General features: G+C 34.6%; 1 protein-coding gene across 1 annotated transcript; it reads left to right on the top strand.

The window, feature by feature from the left end:
* Nucleotides 1–5,650: 5,650 nt before the first annotated feature.
* LOC107772305 (protein ECERIFERUM 2) lies at nucleotides 5,651–11,776 on the top strand. The gene is made up of 2 exons (XM_016591803.2): nucleotides 5,651–6,245; nucleotides 10,648–11,776. The coding sequence occupies exons 1-2, from the start codon at nucleotides 5,820–5,822 to the stop codon at nucleotides 11,533–11,535; spliced, it is 1,314 nt and encodes a 437-aa protein (XP_016447289.1). The 5' UTR covers nucleotides 5,651–5,819; the 3' UTR covers nucleotides 11,536–11,776.
* Nucleotides 11,777–26,984: the final 15,208 nt, after the last annotated feature.

Below are 26,984 nucleotides of genomic sequence, written 5' to 3' on the forward strand. Positions count from 1 at the left end.
ATGACATCCCTTAGAGATAAGAGCAGTAGATAGTTTGGAAACCCATTATCTTGATGCTTGCTTAAGTCCATAAAGCGACTCTTGAGTCTGCACACAAGATATGACCCAGAAGAAGCAGTGGCAGGAGCAAAAGCAAACAATCCAAGGAGGACTTTTATATAAACTTCTTCTAAATAATCCCCATATAAGAAGTCATTGTTTACATCAAGTTGGTAAACAATCTAAGACCTTTTGGGTGCAATAGCAAGGAGGCACTTGATATTAGTTAATTTGACAACAAGGGAGAAAGTTTCATTATAGTTAGTATCAGTTGTTTGAGTATCATGCCTAATGACATGCCTGGCCTTGTACCTCTAAATACTACCATCAGATTTTTGTTTAATTTTGTAGACGTATTTGCATGGAATGGCTTTCTTTCGAGCAATAGGGGAACAATATCCCAAGTCTGATTAGCATCTAGAGCTTGCAACTCCTTAAGCATGGCTTCCTGCCAAGTAGGGTTTGATACAACATATGGATAATATTGAGGCTCTTACATGCATGTTACAGTAGAGTTATTAGAATCAGAAGAAGGAAGGTGAGGTAAAGAAGTGACAGAGTGTGGGACAGAGTTGCACACATAATCCTTTAAGTGTACCGGAGGATTAGAAGGCCTAGAAGATCTTCTAATAGGAGGAAGAGAAGGAAGGAAAAAAGGAGAAGGTGTAGCAGGACCAGGGGGAGTAGGAAAGGAAGCATAAGTAGTGGGTAAAGAAGAAAAAGGAAAGGAGAAGGAAGGAATATCAAAAGACTCAGAGGAAGGTTGAGAGGAAGGAGGGAAAAACACAGAAGGAGAAGAGGTAGAGGGAAAGATATGCTCAACAAAGGAGACATCTCTCGAATAGAAAATGGATTTAGTATATAAGTGGAGTAGTTTATATCCCTTTATCCCAAAAATATAGAAGGGATAACTTTGGATTGTAACTTATCCCTGTCATGAGGTATGGGAACAGATGCATTGGCCAAACAACCAACAGATCTTAGATGATTATAAGAAGGAGGTTGACCATTTACACACCCAATATGGAGTTTTATTAGAAATAACAGTAGAGAGAAATCTATTAACTAGGTAAGTGGAGTAAGAATGCACTCACCCCAGTATTTAGTGGGTAGTCTGGACTGAAACAAGAGGGCTCTAATAGTTTTCAATAAGTGTTTGTGTTTCCTTTCCACAATACTATTCTATTGTGGGGTGTGTGAGCAAGTGGTTTGGTGAGAGACCACCCCAATGAAAGAAATATACTTAGCATAGGAAGAAAAGGATCCTAGTTCAAAAGCATTATCTGCCCTTATAGTCTGGACAATAGTACCATAATGAGTGGACACCATGTTTATGAAAGCCTTGATAGTGGAACATGCATTTCCTTTACATGAGAGTAAATGAAACTAGGTTACCCTACTGTAGCCATCTACAATGGTTAAAAAATATTTAAAACCATTGTAAGTAGCAATATGGTAGGATCCCCACAAGTCAATGTGAACTAGTTGAAAAATTCTGGAAGAATGAGTAGTACTATCAGAGAAAGGTGTTCCCTGTTGTCTTACCATGGGACATATTGGACAAGTAAATGATTATTTTGCTGAAAACTTAGAAAACATATGTGGGATAGAAATTATTTTTACAAAAGGAATGTAACCATTCATTAATACCACAAAATATCATTTTTATTAATAGTTGTAGAATTACATGAGGTTGAAAACACAGAAGATGAAGAAACATCATTAACACTAGTATGTAAAGAGCAAGCGCTAGGTGACACATCATTATTTGAAACATTAAGAGAAACTGATGGAAAAGCAAAAGCAATAGGTGCTACAGTAGTAACTAAATTATCAAGAGAAACAGAGGCGGTAATAGATATAGTGGGAGGCATGTGAAGAATATAAAGACCATGATCCACTCTACCAATTTCCAATAGCCTCTTCAGAGAAGGACCCTGATAAGTATAGATTTTAACCTTTTATTAGTACCTTCTTGTTATAGTTTTTAGTCCGAAAATACGGATTTTGTCTCCTAATCTAATAAAAATAGTTGAATTGCAGGTGTGCTGGAAAATGTAAGTTCAAAAAAGAAAAATGACTCAAAAAAGAGATGTTTTAGCCAAATTTAGTAAAGAGGAGAAGTGATGATAAAAGTGTAATCCGCAAAATTACACCTGCAACTGCAAAAGCAAGTGTGATTCGCAAAAGCAAGTGCGATCCGCAAAGCAAGTGCAATCCGTAAAAGAAGGAATCCAGCTGTAGAGGAAGAACTGAAGCTTCAAAGACACTTGGCAGAAGTGCGGTCCATAAAGTAAAATGTGCGGTCGCACTTGGTCCGCAAAACAGGTTCGCACTGACAAGCTTGAAAGATCAGAATGAGCAGTTGAGCAAGTTTGAAGCCTCCTCAAATCCGGTCCGCAGAAATTAAAGTACGGCCACAAAAGCTGAAGTGCGACCGCAGACTTCTCCTTAGAGGTGTTCAAACCGAACTAGAAAACTGTACCAAATAGAAAAGTCAAAACAAACCAATTAAAAAATCCGATTAGATTTGGTATTGAGTAAAACAAATCCGAACCAAACCGATATATATATATATATATATATATATATATATATATATATATATATATATTTTATACTTTTAAAACTTTATATAGAATTTTCTGTAAAAAGTGTCTAGAAATATTTGGGATCCTCTCATGGGATATATTATTGAATAGAACTATGTAGTGCATTCATTTTTATTTACCTTAAATAATGGCTTGTATCACTTTCTTATCAAGTGTTATTGAAATGCATCAATCATCCCTTTGTTCTTTCATATTCATATGCCAAGATTTCTTATATCTTTTTCAAATTTGAAATGGTATTTCGATAATTTAAAATTAAATAGAACATATCATTAGTTAGGTATCATATTGATATTTATGTTTAATTATTAAATTCGGTTAACCTTGAAAGCATACATCAACAAAAAATTATTGTTAGACGGCTAAGAAAATAACTATCGCGTGTTACTAAAAGTATTTTCTCTTAAGAATATTTTAAAAGATCATATGATTGTCAATTTTTACTAAACATATATTCACTTATCAAAACTTTATCTATAACTTGAACAAAGTAAAATTGAAATAATATTCATGTAACAAAAAAACCTGAAAACTCGACAACAGCGAACCAATGCAAACCGATATAATTGGTTTGGTTTGGTTTTGATAAAACTCGAACCAACCCGGTCCATGTACGCCCCTACTTCTCCTACTGAAAGCACAAGTAATATCAATCCAGCAAAGTGCAGACCGTAAAAGCTGACGTGCAGCCGCAGAATCCTCCGAAGGGCATTTTTGTCGAAGATTTTGGGAGCTCTATAAATAGAACTTTATGACTTTTTCAGGGCATATTTTCATTGTAGCAGCTAAGAGTCAATTATTTTTAGTTATTTGAAGCAAGTTTGAGCTATAATTGGAGAAGATCATCTACTCTTTCATTTAATTTTTGTTTTATGTCTTTAACTTCTTCTTATTTTTATCTTTTCATGACTCTTAGTATGAGTAGCTAGACTTTTATCTAGGGTTGTGATCCAACTCTATTGTGTAAATCTTATGGGTTATTAATATTATGCTTGCTATTGCTTGGGTTAGTGTTATTTAACCTTGTTTATGTTTTAAAGTTAGAATTGATGGTTGCAAATATTGATTCATGCCTTTTTGACCTTGTTCTTACTTGAGAAAGAGGAACTTAGTCTAGGAAAACTTAGCTAACAAGAAATTGAACTAGTAGAGTTATTGATTAGTTTAATTAATATATTTGAACTAGAGATAGGGATAATCTAACTTGGACTCATATTCAATTGCACTTATAGCTACCCATTTGAACTTTAGAAAGCTAAATTGTGCATAATCACTCCTTATCCGAGAGGTATTGAATGAGTACTTGAGTATTGAGAGTCATAACAACCCTGATCTATCAAGCAAGCATAAATTGACTTTACCCATTAGGCTTACACCTAGGTTAAGATTACAACCCTAGACTTTTCTCTATTTGATAAAATTTCAAATATATTTTAATTATTACTTGTTTGCTAGCTTAGTCACAAATCTTATTAGTTTAATTAGTAAAATTAATACCCACTTTTATTTGATTAAATTGTGTTATTCAAGTTTCTCAGTTAAGTGTTTACCATAACACCCATACTAAACTCCTTGAGGTTCGACCCCGACTCGCGTTGGATTATTATTATTATAACGACTGTCTCATATTCCCTTATTTGGGGTGTGACTTGGATGTGAATAATTTTTAGCTCCGTTGCCGAGGAGTTTACGATGTTAGCTATATACCTGAGTTTGTTTCTTGGGTATCTTCCTTTACTTTTGTGATTCTAACTTGTTGAAGTTATTATAGGTTTCTAATGACAAACAACGAACTTGAAAACGTACCACTCGGAGAGGTGAATGGCAAAGAAGAACAACTTGATGAAATTCCACAAGTTCCACAATAAAATCGCTGAGGCTGTGGGCAACAAGACAATGTGCCTCCACCTCCCTCATCTCCACCAACACCACAAACCCCAAGCGGTACAATACCAGAATTTGCCTAATGAAGGTATGCAAGTACCATAATTCCCCCTCGCATTAGAGCGGACAACATTTAAATCACCAATATGGTGCTCACTTTGCTCGAGCAACGAGGTTATTTCACCAGGGCGCCGCATCAAAATACTTACAAGAATTTGAGAGGTTTTGTGGATGCGTGTTGGGGAAGCAAATAAGCAAATGCTTCGGAAGATGCATTACGGTTAAGGCTTTTTCCCTTCTCACTAAGGGGGAAGGCATTGGATTGGTTGGAATGCTTACCTAATCATTCTTTTCATACATGGGGTAAATTGGCGCCATAGTTTATTTCTAAGTTCTTCTCTCCGGGGCATATGGCTACTCTACGGGATGAAATATTGGCCTTCAAGCAAGAGCCTAAAGAACCTTTGCAAGATGAAATATTGGCCTTCAAGCAAGAGCATACGGATGAAATTTTGGCCGAATTTTGTACAACAAAAAATTGTATACAAGTTATATATAAGTTGTATGTAAATTGTAGCTTTTTATCGGATTCTATACAATCAAAAATTATATACAAGTTGTATATAAATTATAACTTTTGAACGAATTTGTATATAACTTATAAGTACTCTAATTTCTTTTTATAAATAGAAAAATCTAACTAAACTGAGGAAATATTATCCTAATTTTGTATATATATAAAAAATTCCACTTATCATTTATTGGGCAACCCCAAATACGTAGCTACCTTTGATTAAATGGCCGCATGTGGCCTAACAATTTGCTTTTGCAATCTCTGTATAATATTCCCTTCTCCATTATATATGATACAGTATGAAGATTAATATATAACAAAATTTTTTTTATGAAATTTGTTGTCTAAAATATGTTATTATATTTGAGATTAATAACTAACAAGAAAAGAGTGACGTATCAATTGGAAGGAGGGTGTAGAAGTCTTTATCAAATATCAGTGTTACTTGTGGGTTCACTGCTTGGCATTCCAATAGATAGGTAATGCTTGAAAATTAAATCACTTGGTCCCTTATTTATTACTTATCTCCCAACGTTTCCCCTACATTTTAATGATTTATTTCGTTTTCACATTATTTTATTTATTCTACTAACTTATAAATTCACTCCCTTTTCTTCCCTTTTTGGTACCTTCTCCCCTCCCACAAAATATTATCTTCATTTTCTAGTCCTTACCATTTCTATCTTTAATTAATCTCTATCTTGGTATTCATGGACGTCGAGAAATTAATCTCCGACATAAAGTCATCGTCCGTCGTACCGGCGAAAATCACCGGAGCGGATAAAGTTCATGAATTTACTAACATGGACTTAGTCATGAAGTTGCATTACATTAAGGGTCTTTATTTTTTCAGCAGTGATGCAGTTGAAGATTTGAATATATATGACTTTAAAAAGCCCATGTTTCATTTTCTTGAGCTATATTATGAGACCTCCGGCAGGATTAGGAGGTCGGAGGACGGCGGCGGCCGGCCGTTCATAAAATGTAATGACGGTGGTGTTAGGATTATCGAAGCTAAGAGTAGCAAAACAATTGAGGAGTGGCTGGTTATGAATGATTCTTCTGTTAATGATCAGCTTGTTTATGATCAAGTTCTTGGTCCTGAGTTGGGCTTTGCACCTCTTGTATTCATTCAGGTAATTAACTAAATTTTCTTCCTCTTCTAAACTAATTCTTATGAGGATTTAAGTTATCTACATCTAACACTTTTATTAAATTTTACATTATTAGTGTAATATATACAGTAGTTTTTTTTTTACGGTTCATTCTAGATTATGAGTCAATGCTTCTTAAATAGAGTTACTTGTAATTACTTTTTTAAGTGACTTGATTCTATAACTTTTTTTTACGGCATCATCGCAGAATTTAAACTCTTCTAATAATATTGGGTTTTTGAAGATGTTAAGGTGGTTAAAGAGAGAAAATTTTGCTCTAAAGAATAATATTCCCTGTGATCGCTATGTATTTCTCTTTGTGCGCGCAGATCCGACGTAAACTTTTGTTATCGGATTCATTTGAGCTCAATATTTTTGATGCGGTAGATAAATTTATATATAAAATTCATTGACATTATAACAAATAATATGAAATTATAATTTTAAAAATATAATGAATTTTATACTAAACTTAAATTCTGTATCCGCCCGTGACTACGTGTGTGTATGTGAGAGAGAGAATCAGGTCTGGTATATAAGGAAAAATTGCATGCAATTATTAATGATACAAGAACGCAAGCTTGAATTAGTGCACGTTCATTAAGGTCCCGTGATGGGATGACCTAGCGGTGACTGTATTGGAAGAGGTCACGGTCGAATTTATTTCATGAACTGCTGTACTATATTTAATTCTCTAGATTTACAGTTGTCAGTTAGTTTTGCATGTTGATTATTAAATACAAACTAGTATTAGTATCCGGCGTGATGCGCGGACACAAATGATATCAAATTGTGATGTAGATTATTTGAATCATGTGCAAATAAATTGTGATGTAGAAAGTCAAATATGTCTTATTTATCACATCATTTTTATGCAATTTCTTTTTTCTTTTTGTTCTTTTCTTATAGTTATTATATTATTTATTATTTAATATTATTATACTATTATATAATTTTTTATTAGCTTAATAATTAAATTAATGTCTTTCTTATTATTCTTTTAATAGTATTTAATAAATATAAATATTTTATTCTTGCAATTTGGTATATTTTTATGCTTGTATCCTCTTATTCAGAATTTTATAATCATTTAAATTTATCAGTAATATTTGTAAATATAATTTAATTTATTTGTTTTTAAATTGATTTAAAGTATAAGTATCATCACATTACCTCTATTTTCTTATACATTCTCTTCCCTACTATAAATTTTAAGTAGTTTTTATATTAATGTTTTATCTATAACCAAAATAATATCATATTTTATTTTATTTTATTTTAAATTTAACTTTGAATTAGTCTAAAATATTAGTACATAAGCTATTTGATTATTATGTTCCAAATGTATTGAGCTCTCTCATCATTATTTTTGTAGTAGATGCAATTAAATTTTCTTTGTTTTTTAGCTTTAAGATACAAATTTAATTTTTAATTTTCATTAGTAAAATTACCTATATTAGAAATTTATTTTGTATTGTTAAAATTTTATTTTAATCATAGAAAAATATTTTCTTAATTGTTTGAACACATTATATCTAAATATTTAGTAATATTTTTACTGTTATTTTATTTCTTTACGTAATATTTTCAAAAATAAAAAAACATTACGAAATATAAAAAATCTCATCTCAAATTCAAATAATTCTTATAATTCTATATTCTAAATTGGATCGCATTTTCAAAAAAAATATGTTATGCTTTAAAACTTAAATTAATTGCACTCAATTCAAATATTAATCAGAGAAACATATTTTCTTAATTGTTTGAACACATTATATCTAAATGTTGTAGTAATATTTATGTATAAAATATTCGTTTACCCGATTTATCAATATTAATATGACTTTTTTATTCTTGTTATTAAATATTTTTTACCAACTATTTAATATTTTTCTTACCTTATAAATAATTTGTATACTTTATGTAAGATCTTATTTTGCTGCTTGAATTTACTTAATTTTTTAAACTCAATAAATCTTTAATATCTTAAGTAAATTTTAGGTTTATTTTATATTTTAACTTACTCCAAAGTATAAATAGTCATAGGTTATCTCAATTTACGTCTTTCTATATTTTTTATTTTTTTCTACTATAGTTTTTTAATTAATGTTTTACCTTCATATTTCTAGCTAATATAGAAGAATATCTATGAGTAGATCAATATATAGATATAAATATAGATATTGATATAGATATAGATACAAATATACATATAAATATAAATATAGATATATAGATTAGATTTGTTTAAGATCTATTTAGATTATGTATAAGATTTATTAAACTACTTCCATTAATTATGTTTCCATTTAAAATTTCTAATTATTAATGTTCTCCTAAAATTGCCAAGTGACTTCATTTTAGCTTGTCACTTGGCTTAACCACAATGCATACTACCCTCATTTTAATATAATATAGATATTCTAGATTCTGCACTAGTTGAAATAATACATAGAAAAATTAATAATAATAATAATAATAATAATAATAATAATAATAATAATAATAATAATAATAATAATAATAATAATAATAATAATGATGATGATGATGATGATGATGATGATGATGATGATGATGATGATGATGAATTTCAAGTTATGTGAACCTATTTTCTTTTTAGTACGTGCCAAAAAGAATGATCAATTTCACTATTTAGAAACAATTTACTTTTATGCAATGATTTATAGACATACAAAATATATGTGCTTCATTTTACCCACAAGTTCAAAAGTTTTCTTTTTTTTCTTAAACTCCGTGCTCAGTCAAATAGGTTCACATAGTTTGAAACGGAGGGAGTATAAAAAATTTGCAATGGCGCTTGCTAGCTATTCGATTTTATTTTTTATCTCCAATTCTATTGCTATACTAAAATCTTTTTGTTTTTTACACTCTAAAATGAAGTATTATTCAGAGATAGTAAACGAAGTACTTTAAAGATGTGAAGTAGGATCGACAGAAAGAAGCTAGACTTCTCTTTTATTGATGATTAAGTGGTGGACTTCATCGTTCTTCAGCATATTACAATTTATGTACCTATCAACGAAAGAAAGAGTCCGCCATTTATTTTTAACGAGCCTATTAAAAGAGGGATAAAACTCACCGTGGTTATAAAATATTAAATTATACGAAATTAAATTATAGAGAATAGGTCTCTTTCCTAATAGATGGGACGTTATTAACTTCCTATAGGAGTATTTATTAGTGAAGATGAAAGTCAAATTTAATTTTGTTAGTATTCGCCCTTGCCCCGGGGCAACCAGCTTGAAGTTTGAAAGGGGCGAAATTGACCGCGACATGATTTGGCTTTTAATTTTTGTACGATCACATCATTCGCACCTCGACTAATTTCACGGGATATTTATCATCTCCCACCAGTAACACATGTTAGGTAACTCTATCCACTAAAGCTTGGATAAATGAGAAGAAATTATCTACTAGTTTTTTTGTATCCACTGGAATCTGAACCTGAGATCGCTTCATTATGCTACGTGGCTTTTTAATTTTATCTCATATAAAAATCAAGAATTGACTCTTGCTATAAGCCCTGCATTTCTTGAAGTACCAAAAGTAACAAGTCTCCTTTTTTTTTATATATCAATATTTTATTTTATTTTTTTGTAAGTAGTTCATTAATATATGACCAACCCTACGTTGAAATATGAAGTTGATTTGGTACGGAGGGAAAAAGGTAGCTGGACAGGACCCTTATCTTTTTCAAGATCGAATTTGGTACTTTGTACCATGATATGCTTTTATGAAAGCATTTACGTGCATTTACAAGTTACCAAAGCCTTGCCTAACTTATAAAACTTGGTTTCTGAATCGACCTCTCCTGAATATTCCAAAAAAGTATCAGCCTAAATATCTTTTCCTGACAAAAGAACAACTTCAGTCCCTTTCCTTGTGTAATTAATCTTATGCAAAATCATGATTTATCACCGCTTCTTTTGTTATTATTGAGTTGCAAATTAAAAATTCTAGTTTTTGTACATAACATCATTTAAGTTATATGCACCGATAATATAAAGATTATTTACTGCTATATTCTTATTTTTTTTCTCGTGCCGAGGATCTACTGGAAACAGTCTCTCCACATTTATTGTAAGGGTAAGGTCTGCGTACTATTTACCCTCCCCAAACCCCCCTGTGAAACTGTACTGTGTTTGTTGTTGTTATTGTTATTGTTGTATTGTAAAGATTATTTAAACGAGCGATCAACAAAGCTTCACTTATTATAGTGTGTAAGTTCCCTTTTTATCGGGTTACATCATCTTCTTCTTCATAATAATAATAATAATAATAGAAATTTGCTTGTAATTACTCGATATGTGACTTGATTACTTTTTTCTTTTCTTTTTCACATTGGATATTTTGTGTCCAGTTCACTTGGTTCAAATGTGGAGGGATGTCAATAGGGCTAAGCTGGGCTCATGTTCTTGGAGATGTATTTTCAGCTTCAAATTTCATCAATATTTGGGCACAAATCATGGGTGGTCAACTCCCACCTCAGTCTCTTAACAACTCAAGAACCAACAATAAATTCATCAATCCATTATTATCTACAGTTGACAAGTTACCATTTTCTCTAAAGAAGGTTGATCCAGTTGGTGATCATTGGAGAATCACCAACAGTTGCAAAATGATATCACATTCTTTTCACATTACAGAAAAGGAACTAAACCAACACATTTCCAAGATTTTTGGACCTAAACAATCAGCTAAAGTGAAGCCTTTTGATGTAATTTCTGCTACAATGTGGAAAATTTTGGCAAAGGTAAGGGGGGAATCAGCAGAGCCTGGGATTGTGACAATTATAAGTAAGGACAACTCTTGTGACAGAGAAATAACTCAAGTGTCTAACAACGGTCAAATGATTAGCATAGTTGAAGCTAATAACGTTAAAGTTTCAGAGGCAAATGTTTTGGAATTGGCAAAGTTGATAGCTGAAAAGGGTGTGGATGAGACTAAAGTTGTTGAAGAATTAATGGAGAAAGAGAATGGCACATTAGACTTTGTTGTGTATGGTGCAAACCTTACATTTGTGAATCTTGAAAAGGCAAATATTTATGGGTTTGAACTTAGGGGTAAAAAACCACTTTTTGCCAGTTATAATATTAGTGAGGTTGGTGAGGAAGGTGTTGTTTTGGTGTTAGCAGGGCCTGAAAATTTGAATGGTAAAGAAGGTGGAAGGATAGTGAATTTGGTTTTGCCTGAAGATCAAATTGAACGGTTTAAAAACGAGTTGAGAGAGGAATTAGGCGTCTTCTGAAATTAATAGAGTGAGGAAAAAACTCCCCATTTATATGGCCTTCTCATTAAAATTTGTTGGGTGTGCAAACAATGGCTGAAAATATTGGAAGCCCAAGTGCAATCTTAATTATGTGTTTAAGGTGGAGGAATTCTGACTCCTCCATTTTCATTAGGATGGAGAATGGAACCAGTTGTATTTGATAGTACAGTTATAATTTTGAATAATTTTCGTAATGGATAATTTGAGAGACGTTTGACTTTATTCACCTTCTTTGTGATTTGTGATATTATGCTCACTTCTCCTATTTTAATTTTTATGTAGCAAGTGTTACTTTTGTATTTTTTATAATAATAAATTTATGATACTCCAGAATTACCCTTTTGTTATATTAATTATTGAAATATTAAATTAATTTGATCAAACTAATATCTATTCCTCTTCTTCCTTTACCTATTATATTGTCCAATTTAAAGCCTAGAGCTGCCTGCTGCCGGTTTCATATCTAACATTGCGCCTCATTTGTAGAACAACCCGTTACAAGATCCTTCAATCGTGTCATTTTCTGAGCATAGAAGAAGAATAAACTATATTTAAATATAAGTGTTGAAGCTTTTAGTTAATTATCTGTTCCCGATCTTAGAAGAAAGAGAACTAACTAAATTGAGAAGTTATACAAATTCAAGCATAAAGTTAGTTTTAAGTAACAGATGTTAACCAGACTACTACTCAAGCCCAGTCCAACAAAGGAAAACAGCAGGCCCACTAATCTTTAGTTAGAGACCCGACCCAAATTCTACACATTTACTTAATACTTTACAACTCATATTATTTGTATCTTTTTCTTTTCTATACTTGTAAATATATAAAGACAACAAATATGAATAGCGATCAAATTGGTCAGATTTTATTTTGACCAACTAATTTTTCTCACGTTTATCTCTCTCTTCTTCTTCGACCACTAGAGTTTTCTCTCGTTTGATCCGCCATAACTCACAATTGCTCCAAGTTAACATGGTATCAGAGCGAGAATCTAGACTCCTCTCATCGTGAGCTTTCTTCCGGTTGTACCCTTGCCAGAAGTTTTTGTCGTTTTGGTTTCGATCGACGACGGCGGTGGTCGAAACAGTGTTCATATTCTTTCCATCAGAGAAATTTGGGGTTTTTCAACATCGATCCTTGCTTGAGGTATATCTCTTCTGAAATTTTGATTTTCACGGAAGTATCATCAAATTTGTGAAGAACAACTCTTTCTAGAGTTTGCGATTAAACGAGACCTTACTTTTTCGAGTTTTCAGAAGAAGGCTGGTAATTTACTCTCTCCTATTGCATGTGTTGTATCTCTGTTTGTCTCTATTGTTCTCAACTCAATTTAACTTCTATGTTGTGTATTTGTTATGACTGGATGTAAAATGGGTAGTATACTGGATAATAATGATGTGTCTCTCACTTCTGATAGTTTCACTCCCTTCTCATTGGATCTATCTCACCCTCTATATATTCATCCGTCTGATAACCCTGATAGTCTATTGGCGTCTGTACCATTCAATAGGCCTAGTTTGGTGCTTTGGAGAAGTAGTATGATTACATCTCTCTCTGCAAAGAATAAGTTAGGCCTTGTAGATGGTAGAATCTCCAAGCCTACATCAGATTCCCCTTATTATGCATATTGGGAAAGATGTAATAACATGGTCAAGGCCTGAATAACAAGTTCAGTATCTAGAGAGATTGCTACCAGTGTGATGTGCTTTAATACTGCCAAGGAATAATAGGTTTGGGCAGTCAAACGGGCCCAAATACATTCAAATTCAAAGGGAAGTCCATTTCACTACTCAGAGGCCTCCTATTTGACAAAAATAATAAGCCTCTGAGATGAGATGCATTCCTCCTATGTAGGACCTGTATGCTCTTGTGGAGCCTTTCCTAAGTTCATAGAAGATCAATAATTATTTCAATTCCTAAATGGCCTAAATGACTCATACTCAACTGTAAAGAGTGTTATTATGATGATGAATCCCATTCCACCCATGAGCAAGGCATATTCCCTTCTTCAACAAGATGAGAGTCAAATGGAAGCTCATTTTTCTGCTCTAAATTTTTCTGGAAATATAGCTTATTTCTTGGTTTCTCCTAGTTTATCCAATGGGAACAAGACTTTTAGTCAGAAGGTGAATTTTGAATCCGGGAGGACTAACAAACCTGTTTCTTGAAAGTATTACAAGAAACCTGGATACACTGCGGATAAATATTATAGACTCCTTGGATTTCCTCTAGACTTCAAGTTCACAAAGAACAAGAAGTCTGCTTCATGTGTCCAGACTGAACCTTCTTTTACTTCTTCTACACATGCATGTGCATCGCCAACTACACAATTTTTTGAGCCATCAGTTCATGGATTCACTAGAGAGCAGTACCAAAACCTTCTGACCTTGTTTCAGCAGGCTCATTTATCCTCTGGGTCTACTCATGATGGTTCCACTGTGGACAACACATCTTTTGCATATTGTGCAGGTTTGTTTAGTAGTTATGATGTAGGTTATGTGGATTCTCATGTATGTGCTTCATCATAGTTAGATGTAAATCCTTGGATATTAGATACATGTGTCACTAATCATATGACTCCACATAGACACCTACTCTTTAATGTACAACCATTAACCAAATCATTCCTTGTCACCTTGCCTAATGGATATAAAGCCAAAGTTATTTTCACTAGCTCATTACATCTCAGACATGATATAGTTTTGCTTCATGTCCTTCTTGTTCCATCTTTTCATTTCAATTTGATTTATGTGTATCAACTCATCTGTCAGCTAGATTGTTTAGTTTTATTTACCAAATCACTCTGCTCTTTACAAAGCCCTTCTCTGAAGAGGCCACTGGAAATTAGTAAGACTGCATGAAGGCTATACTATCTCTATCCAGATGCTGACCTTTTTCCTACTACATCCACTTCTATGTCTATTTCTACTTCATGTACTTCTTTGCATGTTTCTGTTCCTTCTGTTAAAGCTAGTAATGTAATAGATCATGTTGTTGATGTTGTTTTCTGTAATCACTCATCTATTTCTAATAAAGTGAATTTGTTTTGGCATCAAAGACTGGGGCATATGCCTTTTCACAAAATGAAGTCTATTATGTACTTGTATGACAAAGTTTCATCTAAACAAACTTTCTTTTGTCCTGTGTGTCTAATGGCTAGACGATAAAGATTACCTTTTCTTGAAAGTGTAATACATTCCACTGTCCCATTTCAAATAGTCCACGTTGATATTTGGGGTTCATATAATACTAAAACTTACAACGGATTCAGATATTTCTTGACTCTAGTAGATGATTATACAAAGGCTATCTGGACCCATCTTCTTTCTTTTGTAAAAGCAATGCACTTTTCATCATTAAAGCTTTCACTGCTATGGTCAAAGTGCATTTTAAATCCTTTATCCAAACTTTTATATTAGATAATTCTCTTGAACTTGGTAGTAGCCCTAGGGGCATCACTTTTTTCAATAGTGAAGAGATTTTACACCAAACTACTATTCCACATACTCTCCAAAGATGGGACGACTGTATCCTAACTACCACCTATCTCATCAATAGAATTCCTTCAGTTGTTATTAAGAATCTATCACCCTATGAAAAATTACATGGGATTCCTCCGTCCTATGACCACCTCAAGTCTTTTGGGTGTTTATGTTTTGCTACCTCTCCCAAGGTAGGCAGAGATAAATTTTAGTCTAGGGTCATACCTTTTATTTTTTTTGGGGTACCCTTGTGGCAAAAAGGGTTACAAGCTTCCTAACATTTCCAATCATTCTATTTTCTTCTCTAGGGATGTAGTTTTCTATGAACATATGTTTCCTTATAAGTCTGATTCTTCTCCTATTTTGTCTCCTTCTCCTCTTTCTGATCCTATAGATTCCATACCTCCTCCTGCCTCTTTTATCCCTAGCAATGATACTTTCCCTTCTGATATTCCTCCTTTCAATCCAACTCCTAGTCCTTCTACTCCACCCTCTACTTCTCCTGTTTATCATTCTCCAGTTTCTCTGCTTGATCCTTCTTCCCTATGATTCTTCCTCTCCTCCTTCTATTCTTCCTTTGAGAAGATATTCCAGACCAGTCCAACAACGTATCCACCTTAAAGATTATATTTGCTCTTATGTTCTTTCACCTACATCCATTTTACCTTCCAAGGTATCCGCTGTTGATTTGCATATTCATGTTGAGTTCTACCAGCAGCTTGCTTCCAATTCTGCTTGGAAAGAGGTCATGCTAAAGGAATTTCAGGCTCTTGAGGCAAATTAGACATGGGACATTGTGCCTCCTCCCCCTCATAAGAAAGCTATTCCTTATAAGCGGGTTTATAAAATAAAGCAGAAGGTTGATGGATCCATTGAAAGATATAAAGCAAGACTAGTTATTAAGGGTGAATCTCAGCAGGAAGGAATTAACTTTACAAAAATATTTTCTCATGTTGTTAAGCTCACAACCATCAAATTCTTACTAACTCTGGCTGCTAAGAAAATGTGGATTGTTTTCCAGCTTGATGTTAATAATGCCTTCCTCCATGGTGATCTCCATGATGAGGTCTACATGAAGGTCCCACCTGGTCTTGATATTTGTGTCTATTCTTCTTCTTCTTCTTCTTCTTCTTCTTCTTCTTCTTCTTCTTCTTCTTCTTTGGTTTGCAAACTCAAGAAGTCCCTCTGTTGCCTTAGGCAATCTTTCAGGCAGTGATTTTCAAAACTGTCTGAAGCTCTACTTTCTAAAGGCTACACTTCAAGTCTTAATGATTACTCTTTATTCACCAAGTCTTCTTCTGATTCTCTAGTTATCTTGGCTGTGTATGTTGATGATATTCTATTGACTGGTAATGATCTCTATGAAATGTAATCTCTAAAATCTTATTTAGATGCTACATTTAAGATCAAAGATTTGGGTTCAGTGCACTGTTTTTTGGGTTTGGAGATCTATCTTCATCCTCAAGGGTACATCATGAGTCAATAGACTGACCTTCTCCCTAAGTTCAATTGTCAGCATTTCTCCTCTATGTTGACTCCATTGGATCCTTCTGCCAAGCTCACTGTGGATATGGGGGAGCATTTCTCTAATCCTAGCTTGTATAAGAGATTGGTTGGGAAGCTGAATTTTTTGCAATATGCTAGACCTGACATCTCATTTCCAGTACAACATTTAAGTCAGTTTTTACAGAAACCTCAGGTTCCCCACATGATGGCTGCTTTGCATGTACTTAGATATCTCATGAATGACCCTGCCCAAGGTGTTTTACTTTCAAGTTCTTCTGATTTTTCCCTTCTAGCATATTCTGATTCTGATTGGGCATCTTGTGCTATATCTCATTGTCACAATCCCAATTTTCCTCCGTAGTATGTCGTGATGACACCTAGTCCTAAGACTAGGTAAGCCTAACACTTACTGAACTAAAAGATAGAATTTAACCAGAAACAACCATTAAGCATGATACTAAAATTTCTATAGTAAACCAATAATCCTGAGTGCAATTCAATACCCAAAACCGATAGTACAAGTCATAAGCTCTACTGAGTTTACTAGAAAAATCAGCTAAGTACAATTGTTATGGAATAGAAATAGACAGTACAAGTACAATATCAGAAGGTGACTCTGAGGCCTGCGAATGCGACGACAGGTATATCTTGAGTCTCCGTAGCAAAATCCGAACAGCTAGCTAGTGATCAACCAACTCCGAAGTACCTAAGTCCGCACAAAAATATGCAAAAAGCGTAGCATGAGTACACCACATCGGTACCCAATAAGTATCAAGACTAACCTCGGTGGAGTAGTAACGAAGGACAGTCAAGACAACTACTAGAATAAGCAACATGTACAAGTGTGAATGTGAAACTAACAAGAAAAGCTATGTCAATATAAGACTAAGCATGGTAAAGGTGACAAAACATTACTCGCAATAAAAATACTAGAAACAACGATTAGCAACAGGGAACAAACAAACAATAATGTCGTAAAGTGAGCTGAACACAGTGTAAGTCCGGTGAGACCAAGTAATTAAAACAAGTAATAACTCAATAAGAGCAACCGCTTTCACACAAGATTTATTCAAGGATTTTTTCGAGGTACTTCACCTCATAGTTATATTTCACGGGTCCCAATTCATGAATCCTAATCACTTGGCATCTTGTGCCCACATTATAATTCATAACCGCTCGGATGACTCACATGCCAAGGGAGTGATAATATTTCATACCCTCACGGACAACTCACATGCCAGCAATAATAATGACCTTTGATCGTACAGACAACTCACATGCCAATTTAACAACTCTCACAGAGAAGGCAAGTAAACGAGAGTACATGTAAATGGTTCGTAACATCAGGATTCGCCTTTTTTAAATGATATGGGCGATTAATTACTTGTATGCTTGTGTAAGCGTTCTATCACAACTCAAGTCAATAAGTAAGAGTAGAGACAATGAATGGCACATAGGGAACAATCACCAAAAAATGTGCAATGTATAACTCACACAAGGTTGGCACACCACTACACAAACATCGTCACTAACAATGCCCCCAGGCCATCACAACTCATCACAAATTATTCCCCGACATAGCCCACCTTGTCTCGCCATGTGCGCAACAGTAAAGTAAATGTCCGCCTTGTCTCGCCGTACGCGCATAATAATATTCCCACCTTGTCTCGCCACATGCGCAAACTCACATATATAGCCCGCCTTGTTACACCGCATGTGCAAATATCAATAGTAACAAAAGCACGGACAACTCACGTGCGAACACCCTGACAATCCTCTCAACAATACCACGAGTGCCACAAACATAACAATACAATATAAGGTCTTTCACCACATGTGCCCATATGCCACAACTTTCCCTCAAAACAAATTTCAATACCGCAACCACGCATATCCCTCGGGTCAATAACACTGAGTACAATAACAACAATAATAATACGAGAGTACGACAAGTAAATCAACACAAGAACTACAGAACACAAGGAAATAGAAGAACGAGCTCACAATGAAAGACAACACAGGTATTAATGGTTCCAACAAGAATAGCTCAACAAGGAGAGAGATAATGTATAACAACGATTTCACATAAGTAGAATTCAACGATAAGAGAGATAGCATAAATTAATGATTCCAAATAAGGATAAGTCAACCATGAATGGGATAACAAAACTTCAATTAAGGTTAAGTAATTACGGGAGAGATAATAATAATAACTTCAATTAAGATTAAACAATTATGGAAAATATAATAATAACTTCAATCAAGGTTAAGAAATTATGGGAAGGATAATGATAATTTTGATTAAGGTTAAAAAATTATGGAAAAAATAATGATAACTTCAATTAAGGGTAAGCAAGTACAGAAAAGACAGCATGACAATAAAAGAGGTGACAACTTCAATTAAGGCACTTAAGAGTTTATTGGCAACAAGGGTAGAAAACGAATCAATCAACTCCAAATAAGACACGTAAGGGTGAATTTAGTAAATGAAGGATTTAACATGATAAGACAACTTCATTTTTAATGAACATAAGAACCTAAGAGCCTAAAACGGTCAAATTCTCACAAATAAACCCGAGTACGTACTCGTCACCTCGCGTACACGGCCTTCACTTGACACAATTAGCACAACTGACTCAAATCCTAAGGGGTAGTTCCCCCACACAAAGTTAAGCAAGATACTTACCTCAAAGAAGCTAGATCGATACTCTAAAATGACCTTCTCGTGTGAAACAACCTCCAGACGGCTCAAATCTAGCCAAAATAACTTAATATCATAAATAAAACCCATAGGAAATGATTCCAAATAATAAAGTTTCGATCTTGAAAGAGAAATAAAAAGTCAACTCAAAAAGTTAACCTCGGGCCCACGTCTCAGAACCCGATCAAAATTATAAAATCCGAACACCCACTCGGTAACGAGTCCAACCATACAAGAATGACTCAAATCCGACCTCAAATCGCCTTTCAAATCTCCAAAGTTAGTCTAAGAAGTTTTCACAATGTTCCCCAAATTTTTCACTTAAAGCACTAATTAGATGATGAAAATAATCATGGATTCATGAAAAATATAATAAGATTTGGGTAAAGAATACTTATCCCAATGAATTTCTTGAAAAACTCACGAAAACTCGCTTCTAACCGAGCTCCCTAGGTCCAAATATGAGTAATGAAAATCAAACCCTCGATAATATACAGTCTGCCCAGGCCTTCGGCATTTGCGGACAAAATTTGCGCACATGCTCTCTTGCTTTTGCGAACCAACACTCGCACCATCGACCTTCACTTAACAGCCCAGAGATAGCACCTGCGAGCCACCCATCACATCTGCAATTCTGCAGAAGCGGACGACCAACTGGAGTCTCCATTTCGCATCTACGATTATTCTTCCGCAGATATGATCTCGCACCTGCGGTCCCCCATCAGCAGAAGCGAAGCAACAAGGCATGCACCAACATCGTAGAAGCAACCAAAATCATGTAGAAGCGTCCACGCGCCTGCGCTCCAAAAATGCGCAGGGTGCGGCCCACCAGAACCAGGCTTGCCCAAAGACATAGAAACCATCCGAAACTAGTCCGAAACGTACCCGCGACCCCGTCCAAATATACCAACAAGTTCCAAAACATAACGCAGACCCGCTCGAGGCCCCAAATCACATCAAACAATATCGAAATAATGAATCGCACCTCAAATCGAACTTAATGAACTTATGAACTTTCAACTTCTACAGCTCGCGCCGATTCACATCAAATCAACCCGGAATAACTTCAAATTTTGCATGCAAATCCTAAGTGATATAACAGAGTTAATCCAACTCTCAGAATCAAAATCTAAGTCCGTTATTAACAAGGTTAACTCCCGGTCAAACCTCTCAACTTTTCAAACCTTCAACTTTCTAACTTTTGCCAAAATACATCAAATTAGCCTACGGACCTCCAAATCCAAATTCGGACACACGCCTAAGTCCAAAATCAACATACGAAGCTATTGAAATCATCAAAATACCATTTCAGAGTTGTCTACACAAAAGTTAAATTTCGGTTAACTCTTACAACTTAAGCTTCTAAAACAAGAATTATTCTTCCAAATTGATCCCGAATCATCCGAAAACCGAACACGGCCACACACGCAAGTCATAATACATAACACGAAGCTACTTGAGGCCTTAAGCCACCGAATGGGACGCTAATTCTCAAAATGATCGGCCGGGTTATTACACTCGCATGTCTGTTAGTGGATATTATATTACTCTTGGTGGCAGCCCTGTTTCTTGGAAGAGTAAGAAACAACCTACTATATCCTTGTCCTCTGCTGAAGCTGAATATCGGGCTCTTAGATAAGTGGCTGCTGAAATGTCTTAGCTGGTTAGGCTTTTGGGTGATCTTGGCTTGTATATTACCAGCCCAGTTTCTGTTTTCTGTGACTCACAGGCTGCTTTTCACATGGCTAAGAACCTTGTTTTTCACGAGCGTACCATGCATATTGAGATTGATTGCCACTATGTCCGTGAATGTTTGTCTTCCGGCCTACTTACCCCCCATTACATCTCTTCATCAAATCAATTAGCGGACATTATGACTAAGGCCTCACAGGACCGCCTCATCGTGAGATTCTTTGCAAGCTTGGTGTGGTATCACTCTCAAGCTTGGGGGGGGGGGAGGGGGGAGGGAACTGATTACTACTCAAGCCCAGTCCAACAAAGAAAAACAGTTGGCCCACTAATCTGTAGTTAGAGACCCGACCCAAATTGTACATATTTACTTTGTACTTTGCAACTCATATTATTTGTATCTTTTTTCTTTTCTATACTTGTAAGTATATAGAGACAACAAATATGAATAAAGATCAGATTGGTCAGATTTTATTTTCTCATTTCTCACGTTTATCTCTCTCTTCTTCAACCACTAGGGTTTTCTTTCTCGTTTGATCCGCCATAGCTCACAATTACTCCAAGTTAACAATAGAAGCGATGACATGAATTTTATACGAAATACTTACATATTAAAATACTTAAATTTTTCTGACTGAAAGGATAATGTGAGAAGATTAATATCCTCCAATTTTGACCATGAATTCGGACATAGAATTTTTAAGTTCTTTTAAATAAAAATTTATATATTTAAAAATTACATAGACAATAATATAATTCACAGTAAGAAACAATTTAAACTATTTAAAAGGTATATAAAAAAGTCATGATCAACGAACAATTCCTTGACAACTCGTAATTCGAAAAGTATCAAATCATTTTTGAAACTGACTTACGTAAGACTCCAAAGCATACTATTAACTTATGTAAGACTTTTCTAAGGATAGCTTATACAAATGAAGAGCAGGTAAAATAAATGTTTTTGTGCACATTGTCTTGCTGCTTCTCTAAGAAAAGAAAAAAAACACTGAAATTCTGGTGCACTACATAGTAATATCCATTTGCTGCTATATTTGCTAATTATTGCACAACAAATTAGCATCGAGGAAGATTATCGAGGATTTTCTGTGCTTCATATTATGTTATTACACTTTTGAAGTTTGCTGCTAATTCAAGCAATCTTTAGCATTTCTAACAAAAATGAGAATTCTTCTCATCTCTCCAGATATTGTTAAACAAATCAACATTCGATAAGGGTACCAGTTTATTTTCGGGAAAGAAAATTCTGCTTAGCATGCCTTCTCAGAAATTATTTTTCTACTTGGAAACTGGTACTATTAAAAATGATGCCTTTTTAAACATGCTTTATATATTAAGAAGAACAAACCTAAACAACTATCCACTCAACCATTTAAAAAATCAAATAAACTAAAATATAACATATATATATATATATATATATATATATATATATATATATATATATATATATATATATATATATATATATATATATATATATATATATAATTTGTACAATTAAGTTATTAAAAATATAAATTTACAGTTGTATACCGGCTACGAAAAGTAAATAATAAATCCAGTCATCTACTTGTATAAAGATCCTTTATATTAATTATCCTCTCTTTCAGTTATTCATAATTTGTATTTACCTAAAAAGTTTATTTTACAATTTGTAATATTTTAGCTACGTTCAGTATAGACTTCCCCCCTCCTTCCCCCTCCACCCGCAAAAAAAAAAGGAGAATACCAATACTGTTGGTGTTATTATTTTGTATTCAAAATCAGAGAATCAGAAGCCGTTAGTATAAGAAAATAAAAACAGAAAATTCCGAGCCCACAAGTTTCTTGTATGTCCTTAAGGAATTTAATACCCTCACAGTTGCCCAAGGTTTCGGATTAATTCCTCCCAGGATAGAACGGAATAACTTTCTGTGACAGCGGCACTTCAAATCACAAAACTTCGGCGAACTCAAATGGCAGAGCAAATCACAGAAAATGCTTTCGTTTTTGCTTTGAAAAACAATACAGAATGCAAAAGATAGAGGGGAGAGATTTTTCAGATTCGGTAGTGGTAAAATGAGGCTGAGCCTCTCTATTTATAGCCAACAACGTTGAGTCCCAACAGGTGCAAAGGTGCATGTTCGTTTGAAGAGGTATTTATTCGACAAAAAGTTTGAATTTCTATTAAACAGAATATTTGGACGCGAATTTGACCGTTGGAAAATAATACCGCAAAATTCCAATTAATACTTTTCACGCAAAAATATTAGGAAATGAAATATTAATTGACGCAAAAGGAAAATAAATTTGGTCCAAAAAATTATTAATCAATCATATCAATTGACCAAATCTAAATCCGAAGCCGAAGCCGAAGCCGAGCGGAGCGAGCGACGATTATGGCGCGAGGCTTGCTTTCTTCTTAACTCTTTAAGAGTTAGAAGAAGTGCTTCTATATAAAAGCACAAAAATTTTCCTCTTTCTATCCAATGAGGGACAAAGTTCCTTTGTAAAAGGGACTAATTCAAAATTTTATTTCCCTCAATTTCTTTTTCAACTATTTTTTATTCACACCTCTTTTGTGTTAATTAATAAAATCCAACAATCCCCCACACGAATGGGGAATGGCTATTCAGAAAAATATGCATGAAATAATGGTTTGATTCGCAAGTAAGGATTAATCGCATCTGGATAAGTAGGTTTCCCTTTGAACTTTCCGTAGTGAACATATGTCGGATATATCAATCGGTAGATTTGATATCTTTGAACCGTCGAACTTTGGTTTATACCTAGACAGCCATACGTCACACAATCAATGCTTAACCGTCTTTGGTTCTCATTGTTGTGTTCGTTCCATCCATGAACACCGCCTGGTTTCATAAGTGCGTAGAGAACTGGCCTTACAAAATTCTCATTGAAGCGGCTTACACTTCACACTGCATATGTGACTTCTAAACGTGTTATCCCGTAGATACACTATTTGATATACCCCATATCAAACTTAAAAACTATTAAAAATCCTTAACGTTTTATCCTTGTTACTGAACATTGTCTTTATCATGAGAATGGACCAAATTTTATTCGATAATGTTGAACCGTCACTAATGATTTTGTTTGATCTCCTTGAATCTAGATCTTGGGATCTCTAGTCTTCTAGGTAGAGTTACCACCACAGTGACTTGTCCTCGGCCATAGTCCTATTCCCTTTGATGACTTCCCAACCGCCTCTCTAGTTAGGCCTTTTGTAAGCGGATCCGATACATTATCTTTTGACTTTACATAGTCAATTGTGATAATTCCACTACAGAGTAGTTGTCTAATGGTATTATGCCTTTGTCGTATGTGATGAGATTTACTGTTATACATAACGCTCCCAGCCCTTCATATTGCCGCTTGACTGTCGCAGTGTATGCATATAGGTGCCAAAGGTTTGGGCCAAAATGGAATATCTTCCAAGAAATTCCGGAGCCATTCACCTTCTTCATCGGCCTTGTCTAAAGCTATAAACTTAGACTCCATTGTAGAGCGGGCGATGCATGTCTGTTTGGAAGACTTCCAAGACACTGCTCATCCACCAATGGTAAAAACGTATTCACTTGTGGATTTTGATTTTGTTGATCTGGTGATCCAATTTGTATCACTATATACCTCAATAACTGCGGGATAATTATTGTAATGCAATGCATAGTCTTGGGTATATTTCAAATATCCCAAAACTGGTTTCATTTCTATCCAATGAGCTTGGTCGGGATTACTTGTATATCGACTAAGCTTACTTATCGCACAAGGTATATCAGGTCGTGTACAATTCATAATGTACATCAAACTTTCCAACACTCTAGCATATTCCAATTGAGACTTGCTTTGACCTTTATTCCTTACAAGAGTATGGTTTACATCAATTGGCATTCTTGCAACTTTAAAGTCCAAATATTTGAAATTTTCAAGTACCATTTTAATATAATGAGATTGAGACAAAGCTAGACCTTGAGGAGTCTTAAGAATCTTAATTCACAAAATTAAATTAGTAACTCCTAAGTTTTTCATACCAAACTTACTAGTAAGCATGCGCTTAGTAGCATTTATGTTAGCAATGTCGTTACTCATTATCAACATATCATCAACATATAAACAAACAATGACTATTTGATTTGGAGTATTCTTTATGTAAACACATTTGTCACACTCATTGATCTTGAAATCATTTGACAACATTGTTTGGTCAAATTTTGCATGCCAATATTTTGGTGCTTGTTTTAGTCCGCATAGTGACTTAACAAGTCGACCCACCTTCTTTTCTTTTTCGAGAACTACGAACCCTTCAATGTAACGACCTGATCAGTCATTTTGAGAATTAGCATCTCGTTCGATGGCTTAAGGTCTCGAGTAGTTTTGTGTTATGCATTATTACTTGCATATGTGGTCGAGTTTGATTTTCGGATGATTCAGGATTGATTTGGAAGGATGATTCTTGTCTTAGAAGCTTAAGCGGTCAGAGTTGATCGGAGTTTGACTTTTGTGTAGACGATTCGGATGATTTCAATAGCTTCGTATGGTGATTTTGAACTTAGACGTATGCCCGGCTTTTGGATTTGGAGGTCTGTAGGTTGATTGATGCATTTTGGCAAAAATTGAAAAGTTGAAGGTTTGAAAGGTTAAGAGGTTTAACCGGGAGTTGAATCTATGAATATCGGGCTCGGATTGTGATTTTCAGAGTTGGAATATCTCACTTATGTCATTTGGGACTTGCATTCAAAATTTGAGGTTATTCCAAGTTGATTTAATATAATTCGGCGCGGATTGTAGAAGTTAAAAGTTTATAAGTTTATTAATTTCGATTTGAGGTGTGATTCGTAGTTTTGATATTGTTCGATGTGATTTGAGGCCTCAAGCAGGTCCACGTTATGTTACGGAACTTGTTGGTATGTTCGGACGAAGTCCCGAGGGGCTCGGGTAAGTTTTGGACCATTTCTAAGCCATTTGTAACTGCTGTTTTTTGGCCACAGGGGTATGCATTTCGATCGCGGACTCTGGGTCGCGTTCGCGTAGAGAAAATTTGTTGTCTGGGCACTGTGAATTGCGATCGCGGAAGTCTTTTCACGATCGAGTAGAGGAAATTCTATTGTCACTATCCCGATTTTGGAAGCTCATATCTTGCAATCTATAAGAAATTTGGAGATGATCCAAAAATAAAAGTTGTAGCCCTTTGAGTTTACTTTTCAGAAAATCAAACCATTTGCCAGTTTGAGTTTTGTACAAAAGGTTATGGCTATTAAACAACAGACTATCTGAGAAGATTTTGGGAAGGGTAATCGGAATTTGTTCATCGCGATCGCGAAGGGTAAAATTTGTGCTAAAAAACTTTTGAATTGCGATCGCGAGGTTGGTGACCGTGATCATGAAGGGTACCTCTAGAGCAATGTTTAAGATACTCTATTTCGAAGGTGTTAGTCATTTTATCATATTTTGAGCTATGTAGCTCGGATTTGGGCGATTTTGAAGAGGATTTTCACATTTTGGATTGGGGTAAGTGTTTTTTATCAGGATTTAATTATATTTCGTGATTTCTTCTTTATTTTTAACATTAAATTAGTGATTTGAATGGGAGAAAAATGAGAATTTTTGTATAAACTTTCAAAAATATAAAATGAGGATTTGAAGCCCGATTTGATGTCGGAATTGGATAATTTTGATATGGTTGGACTTGTATCGGAATGGCGTTCGGATTTTATAAATTTTGTCGGGTTCCGAGGTGCGAGCCAGGGATTGACCTTTTGGGCTGGCTTTTTAGTTTTCATTAAAGATCGAAACTTTATTATCCTGAGTTATTTTCTATGGTTTTTATTTATGATATTAAGTTATTTTGGCTAGATTTGAGCCGTCCGGAGGTTGTTTCACACGAGAAGGTCATTTTAGAGTATTGGTTTAGCTTCTTTGAGGTAAGTATCTTGTTTAACTTTATGTGGGGTAACTACCCCCTTATGATTTGAGTCGTTAGTGTTATTTGTGTCTCGTGAAAGCCGTGTACGTGAGGTGACGAGTACGTACTC

Source organism: Nicotiana tabacum, chromosome 15 (genome assembly GCF_000715075.1).
Source record: "Nicotiana tabacum cultivar K326 chromosome 15, ASM71507v2, whole genome shotgun sequence".
In the NCBI taxonomy this organism is placed as follows: domain Eukaryota; kingdom Viridiplantae; phylum Streptophyta; class Magnoliopsida; order Solanales; family Solanaceae; genus Nicotiana; species Nicotiana tabacum.